The 8990-nt window shown below is 36.4% G+C and overlaps 1 protein-coding gene across 4 annotated transcripts in view; it reads right to left on the reverse strand.

The window, feature by feature from the left end:
* The window catches only part of LOC122816479 (neuronal-specific septin-3-like), a 1898421-nt gene that overhangs the window by 257140 nt on the left and 1632291 nt on the right, over positions 1–8990 (reverse strand). For all 4 annotated transcript variants that reach the window (XM_044089300.1, XM_044089301.1, XM_044089302.1 and 1 more), the window contains one exon: positions 6491–6619. In XM_044089300.1, the coding sequence (XP_043945235.1) occupies positions 6491–6619 (129 nt within the window). The remainder of the gene's footprint in view (positions 1–6490; positions 6620–8990) is intronic.

Genomic DNA, 8990 nt, shown 5'->3' on the forward strand with positions numbered 1-8990 from the left:
ATACCTTTGAGTTAGGGAGGATTTCCCGACATATACCACAAATGGCTTTAGATAGAGAGAAAATAGCAGGGGTATCAGGCACCCCTGCCTCATCCCTCTAGTCAATCTGAAGGATGCAACCCCCCAGTATATTTTAGCCCTGGTAGGCCAAAAATTTAACCTTGTAAAGTTCTAAGAGATTCCAAACTTTAAACACCTGTTTAAACTATCCTGATTCATCTCTGTAAAATGCTTCTTAAACATCTAAACTGATCAGAGTCACTTTTCTCCTCCTACCTACCTCCACTATGTCATCTTCTCACTTTACCCTTGATGCTGACATTCCCCAATCTGTTTCAGGCAGACTGAAGTCTTCAGATATTGCCACTCTTTTCTTGCCTTTCTGTTTCCTTAATTAACTCACCTTCCCACACAGTACCATTTTGGAGTCCACAGATATGTCTCTCAACTATCAACCCCTCCACAGACATTTATTTACAGCCAGTTACCTTCCAGCAAAGTATCTTAGACTTCTTGCTATTTTGAATATGAACACAGAAGTTCCACTGCATAGAAGAAGTCTATCTTGTCCTTCAATAGCTTCACCCATAATAATATTATCACCACTGTCAAATTTACTTGAACATGCGCTGATGGCTGGCCAGCTCATATAATACCTAACAGACAATAAAATCCTTTCCAATCCATGAAGTAGAACTAGCACTACTAACTTTTTAGACATTTTCTTCACATAAAAAAAATCATGCCAAGTCTTTCTTAACTTTTTAAAATGTATTTGGTAGCATAAATCATGTTTTATTTCAATAATCCTTACGAATTCAATTCTGTTCACATCAGTTTCTCAGTTGTTCTACTGTTACCTGGTAGGATGTGACATCTTCACACAGCAGAGATCAATGCTAGTACACATTTGGCTACTTCTTACAGTGATGTTATATTATAGACAAGGGACTGTAGGAGGCCAATGTGGTTCCAGTAAATTCATATACATATATATATATATATATATATATATATATATGTATATATATATATATGTATATATATATATATATATATATATATCTATATATATATATATATATATCTATATATATATATATATATATATATATATATATATCTTTACAAGGAAAAGCCTTGCTGCATCCAAAATCTAGGGATTTGGTTTCCTAAAATGCAATCAACTTAGTAAACCTGCTTGAGGATATTATTGACCACGGCCCTAAAGTTGACAACGCGATCACTCTCTGAACTATTTACTTGTTAATTGACTTATTTCTGTTTAACTGGGATGGTAGACTTATCCACAGTGAACTACTACAGCTGCAACCCATTGAGTTTTAGCATAGTATTACTTTACAAAACTTTGACAAATACTTGTATATCACATTTTCCCTATTTAAGGAGCAGGTGTACATTTACATAATATGTCATAAATGTCATGCATACATATGTACAAAAAAGTCAGACTGTCATTCTGTTGCTTCTACGTGAGGCACAGAAAGTTATTGTAGGAGCAGAACCAGAAAGGCTTACAAAGATTTTAAGAAGAGCAGAGAATGGAGGTAAATAATGGGGGGGGGGGTGCACCCCTACTCTCCATTATTTATTACTCAGTTAGTATAACCAAATCCAAGGTTGCTGAGTTTTGAAGAACTTTATTTATTTGATATTTGGTAACTAAGAAAGTCCAACTGGGTATAAATACTCATTTTCAGTGGAGGCCTGGGGAGAAAAACTCCACACAAAGAATGACAAAGAAGAATGCAAAAATATAAGACATTAAACAGTGAGAAGGAAGAAAAAAATACCTACAGATTAGGAAAAACATAAAGTTGGATACAAGTACTTTACAAACCGTAAAAAACATACATCATTAGATAAAAGACATTAAACAGTGCAAAAAACTACATGTGCAAAAACTTATATAGATTACAAAATTCAACATTTGGATGTGGGATTTTACAAATAGTAAAAAAATACATAGATACAAATAAAGACATTTAAATAATGACTTTATATTCTAGGAGAGGAGAATACAGAGTGAAAAGACTAATTGGAGGGGGAGAGGAGGGGACTGGAGACAGAGAGAGAAAAGAAATGTGGTGGTAGAGAGTTCCTGGTTGTGGGGTTGTATGAATAATAGGAGAACAGAAGGAAAACGGGAGATTAAAAAAGAGTAGGAGAATAAATTAATGGCAAAGAGATGAAAGCTAGGTAAGTGAAGAACATGAGCATAACCAAGATTTGGAAAGATCCTCTTAAAGGAAGGACTTAAAATTTTGATAGTGAGGGATTTGTCTGATGTTAGGTGGCAAGTTATTCCAAGATTTGGCTATGCAGTAAGAAAAGAGTATGAGGTCACCATATCTCAGAGGTTTATAGATAGACGGAAGATGTTTGTCAGAAGATCGAACCTCCAGATGAGAAAAATAGTAGTGTAAGATGGAAGAGATGGTCGGAGAACCTAGGGGGTTGTAGAGTAGTTTGCGAGTAAGAAGCAGCTGGTTCATGTGTAGTTGCTGTGGAAGCTCAAGCCAGTTAAGCTGTTTAAAAGACAGGCACTGATGAGATTTGTGAGGTTGGGCAGTGACAAATTTTGGTACTTTGTTGAATATTTGTCAGGTTTGGTTTTCATGGAGGTGCTTTGGTTGGTTAGAATAGGTGAAGCACAAACAAGGGAAGGTAAGAGGTATGTAGTGGCAAGTTTGGCTCTAGTAGAGTTTGTTAGGAATTGTTTAGCCCTATATAACTAGCCAAGTTTTTGATGGGTTACTTTGATAGTATTATTTACATGCAAGTCAAGTATGAGATTGTCGTCAATAGTAACACCTAGTAGTTTGGTATGAAGAACATCTATTACTGCATTGTTTAATGATGAGATTTTGAAGAATAGTTTGATAGTTTGTCAAGAGAATATTGTTTAGGAAAGAATAAGAGGAATTTAGTCTTCTTGGGACTGAGCAGGAGGTGGTTATTGGTAAGCCAGGTTTTGATGGAATTAAAGATGTCTTGTGTTAGCGTTTGTAGTTGAGTAAGATTGTTAGAAGAACAGATTAGGGTAGAATCTTCTGCATACTGGACTAATGTTGCATATTTAGATGCATATGAAAGGTTGTTAATAAATATGTTGAAGAGGAGAGGGCCTAGGATGGAGCCCTGAGGAACACCAGTGATGACTGGTAGGTAGGGAGGCAGAGAAGAATCCCATGATGGACTGATAGCTGTCAGATAAATAAATGTAGAACCATTTGAAGGTAGTGTCTGTACAGCCACAGAAGGAGAGGTGAGATAGGAGTCAATGACGACAGACAGTATCAAAAGCTTTAAACTGATCTAGGAATAGGGCCGGGACACATTTTCCCTTGTTGTGGGCTTTGTTGACTGACTCAGTGAAGGATAAGAGAACTGTGGAGATGCTGTGTGTTGGTCTGAAACCATGTTGGGTAGTAGAGAGAAGACTGTTTTCAAGTAAATGGTGAATGAACTGTTTGTGGACACATTTTTCAAGAATGTTGGATACAGGTGACAATATAGCTATAGGCCTGTAGTTAGCTATTTTGGTGGAAATTCCACCGTTATGTAGTGGGATAACTTTTTCTAGTGGTATGAGATGCAGTTTTCAGTAATAGATATGTTAATTAGTATAGACACAGTGTAGGCTGTGGCATTTGCAGCAGTTACTAAGCAGCTGTTTAATAAGAGATGTTGGAACAGTTTTAAGGGAGAAAGGAGATTGGGAGTATGTTACAGGAGGTGAGCTGGTGGTAGAAGTAGAGGTGAAGCTGTTGATAATGGCAGAGATGCTTTCAATAAAGTAGGTATTGAATACAGAGGAAGTGTCAGTGTTAGAGGTAGAAGGCTGAGGTGCTGAGTTAGTTTAGATTGCCAGAATTTCTTTGGGTTGGCTATAGAGGTTTGCTGGGGGTTTTAGTAATATGATTTTTTATCTTTGGTTAGAAGTTTTTTCACTAGATTATGCAGTTCTGTACAGTGAAACTGGTCAGTAGGGGTGTTGTGTTTCTGATAGGTTTTCCAGGCTTTATCCCTGTCACACCTGATAGACTTGGTGTGAGTTGATAGCCAAGGAGAACATTTATTTTTGATTCTTTTTCTTCTGGGGGAGTTAGACTATTTAATGTATCAAGGAGTATGGTGCTGAATTGGTCAACCACTTCATCTAGGGGTAGGCGTTTATGAAAGTGCCAACTTATACAGCTTAGAATATTGGTAAATATGAGTGGATTAAAGTTTGTTAAATCATGGATAGTTTTATAAATATGTCTTTTGTGAGGTTGTGAGACTAGTATAGTGGTACAGGTGGGATGATGGTCACTAAGGGCATCAGGAAGTGTTGCAGTTTTGCAGAAGTTATTGGGGTGGGAGACTAACACCCAGTCTTTGCCTGAGCTGCTTTGGTTAGATTTGTTGACAAAGGTGGGGGTGCTGTATTAATTCAGAAAAGCCAAACAGATTGATGCAATTAGTGGGGAAATTTGTGGACAGTTTTAGCCAGTCAATGTTAACATCTCCAAGGATAATAGTTTCATGGGAGATGTTCGATGACACCCAGGATAATATGTTTTTAAGAGTAGACAGGTTATTTCCAGGGGGAATGTAGAGGGCAATAATGCAGAGATTTTTGTATTTATTTAACTTAAAGTTGGTGATAGTTAGTTCAGCATTATTGAAGCTGGGCGTAGGGTGGTTAAGAGAAAAATGTGATGGGTTGACTATAGCAACTCCTCCAGCCTTTTATTGAGGTGGTCTGTCCTTTGCATATTAAAACCAGGGTGTAGGGATTCAGAGTCTTTAATGTGGAGTTTAAGCCATGTTTCTGTAATAACCAGTATGTCAGGGGAGTACTGGATAATCCAAGCACGGAATTCAGTGACTTTGTTACAAATACTACGTACATTTATAGAGAGAAATTTGAATTTAGTGTGTCTTGTATCACTGTAACTAGAAGATGGTAATGGAGTATCGTTTGACCGTGGGTCTGGGTGAATGTAGTAGTAGCTGAGATATATACAGGTGAAATAGACTACTTTTAGAAGAGGAGTCATGTGAAATGAGTTTGGAGTTAAGTGGGGGAATAGGGTGGCCCACTATTTGTAGTTTGAGAGAGAGTAGAGGAGAGATTTGATTATGGTCAGAAAAAACAGGTAGTGGGTAATGATGAAGGTGGTGATACAGAGTGGAAGATCATGATGGAGAGAGAGACGGAGGTGGTACAGGGATACTGTAGGAAGAGAGAGAAGAATGACTGGAAAGGAATACGGAGAGGAGGCTTAAGTAAAACATGGTGAGGTAGCTGGAGGAGTGTTCTGTAAAGTTTAGAGGACTGAAAGATGTAATACACAGTATTTGAAGGTAGGAGATAGATAAGTCTGAAAAATAGAGGGAAAGGATTTATTCAGGGGTTGGCTTGCAGGGGAAGAAAAGTAGATCGGAGATGGAAAGTAATATAAGTGTTACGAAACAGGGGCTTGTACACTGGTAGAGAAGAATGGATATGAAAAATATACAAGAATGACCATACAGCCATTCATCTACATTGCAGTGACATTAAGTGGTCTGATTAACAACTAATGGTAAAATTCCTAAAATAAATTACAGAATAAAATCATCTTAATTCTAAACTTACAAAAAGAGTGCATCATACGTAGCAAGGGCAAAGTAATACACAATGATTAGTATGGCAGAACTGCTATTGCATTCCAGACACAAGGGTGTACAAATCTACAAAGTTCCAAAACCTCCAGTATTCATACCCAGTCTATCAATAAATAAACTAAATCAGATGCAACTCTGTATAACACTAGTCTATTAAAGAAACAAAATAAGGCACAACTCCATGTGAGATAACAAAAAAACACCAGTGTTTTGTTAAATGAACCCCTTTGGCGTCACAGCATTAAATGGCTGTAGCACATTCAGTGAAAAGCCTTTCCTTGGAATTCTCTGTAGAAATTCATGTTATCTTAAACACTTGACATTTTTCATACTATGACATGCAGATATAATATAGTTAATAAAACAATTTGTTTTGCTATCTCATGCAGAGCAGCTTCTTGTTACATGCATCTTTAGAGGAATAACTACAGATGTTGGTCAGTTAAAGACTTCACATCATAGAAAGCCTTCTGCTGCCAGCTGGAATGCCTTCTCAAATACTGGTTTGAATTGAACATTTCCCAGGGTGCTCTAGTGTACCACACCTAACTGTACTGTTCCCTTCACTCATATCTTTTTCCTGCAGTCACATTCACTTTGAAAAAAAAATGAAGAAAAATAAAGCGTAACTTCATGTGGACCACAAGCACAATATGGCTAGAAGTTATAGGATTGCAACTCCAATTTTGTAAAACTTCCTGTCATTACTCCTGCCAACATGTACATTCAGTGTTTCTGCAGCAGAATTCATTTGTAATTCATCCATGCAGATATGCTGTGTCAAATATTACATCACAACACTGAACCTTACTGTGACTAATTGTTTGCAGCTCCACCGTCTTGAAGATCTTTTCCTCATAGTTTGGTATACATGATTTTCGGCTTACCCTCGACTTGAAAAGTGTGTTCACTAACGTGGACTTCCCCAAACCACTTTGACCTGCAACACAAAAACAGTAAATCAAGTTTATTTCCTGTAATTTCACACTGAATTAGAAGTGTGTAAAGTTATAAATGTGTACATTTTGCAATCTAATTTAATTTACTTCATACAAGCAATGAGATGTTCTATTAGTATAGACACATTCTTAGTTATGTCTGTTTTTCTCTTTTGCTCTCTAGGTTCAAATTTACATTTAATATACATAGTAAATCCATTTTACTGACTAATATCAGGTAAACAAGAATCCCAATCCAGTGTGTCCAAGACCAAAACAGTATTCCAATGACTTGAACAACTTATTTTATTTTCTAGCAGGGGAACACATCTTTTTGCTAAAAAAAAAAGCACAGTACTAAAGGCCATGAGGGTATGACACAATTTAAAGTTCTGTCTGCCTATCTACAGACACTCACTAAAATAGCAGAGATGCAGCTACTATGTAAACAGGTTCATAGATGTGTACTAGGCTAATGGCCCTGGAGCCTTTACAAGCCTAGCCCATAGAAGTACCCTGGCATTGATGTACATGAAAGAAAACTTGTTTTGGGAAACTAAACTGTTGTTGATGCTGTCTCTTATACTAGAAGTACTGAATACTAACTACCAAATAAATGATCATGGAAACAGTTTAAGAATAATAAAATAAAAAAAGCAGTTTAAACAATAAACATGTAATTAGTAACATTTGAAGACTAATTTCAGTAAGAGTGTAAAGGGGAATAGCATTCTTCAACACCAACAAACTACAAAAGTAGCTTATCCCTTGAGGGCAGTAGGTGCTACACTTAACTGATACAGTATACAAACATCATTACATAAAACAATGTAGAATATAAGCATCGTCACATGCAGTGACATGCAAACAACACTGCATGAAATGATGCAGTGATTGTAGTCTAAAACCATCATTATATAAAATGATGCAATGTGCAAGCACTGTCTCATAAAATGGTGTAGTGTATAAGCACTGTCTCATTAAAATGGTATACTGTATAAGTACTGTCTCATAAAATGATGCAGTGTGCAAGCATTGTCACATAAAATGATGCATTGTGCAAGTACTGTCACATAAAATGGTGTAGTGTATAAGCGCTGTCTCATTAAAATGGTATACTGTATAAGTACTGTCTCATAAAATGATGCAGTGTGCAAGCATTGTCACATAAAATGATGCATTGTGCAAGCACTGTCACATAAAATGATGCAGTGTGCAAGCACTGTTACATAAAATGATGTAGTGTACAATCATTGTCACATAAAACAATGCAGTGTGCAAGCACTGTCAAATAAAATGGTGTAGTGTACAAGCACTGTCGCATAAAATGGTGTGGTGTATAAGCACTGTCGCAGAAAATGATGCAGTGTGCAAGCACTTTATCATAAAATGGTGTGGTGTATAAGCACTGTCGCATAAAATGATGCAGTGTGCAAGCATTTTATCATAAAATGGTGTGGTGTATAAGCACTGTCTCATTAAAAGGTAACATGTACAAGTATTGTCTCATTAAATGGTGTAGTGTACACATACTGTCACATAAAATGGTGTAATGTACATACATTGCCACATAAAATGATGCAGTCTGCAAGCTTTCTCACACACAATGGCATACCAATATTGTGAGATAAAATGATGACATGAGCAATCATTATCACAGACAAGCACAAACATTGTTACATAAAATATAATTCATATGCATGGTAACTTACATTGTTATAGTGTGCAAACATCAGATGTATTCATCTGGTGTACATGTAGTGTACAAGTATTGCTGCATGCAGTGATGTAGTGTACAAGCATTCCTTCATACAGTGGTGTAGTTTACAAGTATTGCTACATGCAGTGATGTAGTGTACAATCATTGCTACATGCAGTGATATAGTGTACAATCATTGCTACATACAGTGATGTAGTGTACAAGTATCACTACATAAAGTGATACAGTAAGCTATGACTAGAGACCCCGTTACAAATATTTGTATTACAAGGAAAATTTTAGATGTTTTGATGTATTAATAGTTTAAAAAAGAGCATATGAATGAGGGAATGACACAAAAAATATCAGAGACAGAAAACAGTACTACGTAGACCCTGAAATTAACAAAAAATATATTTTCAGAAAGTACAATAAACAAAATGATATACCCTGGAAGTCACTCAACCCCTAACCAATGCCCAGACAACTCTCCTTGAGAGACTGCTACAAAATGTAACTGTCATTTAATTCAATCTATAGCTACTCTCACCCATACCTTGTCAAAAACCCTTTCTAGTCCTGTACAACCTCATTAGTGTCTAAATCCCTCATTTTCCTTAATATCTGTCTCTAACTCTTTTACACAACGTTTATTATCACATTATTTAGTTTAT

This window comes from Protopterus annectens, chromosome 12.part0, assembly GCF_019279795.1.
Source record: "Protopterus annectens isolate FY-2018-M chromosome 12.part0, PAN1.0, whole genome shotgun sequence".
NCBI classification, from domain to species: Eukaryota; Metazoa; Chordata; order Ceratodontiformes; family Protopteridae; genus Protopterus; species Protopterus annectens.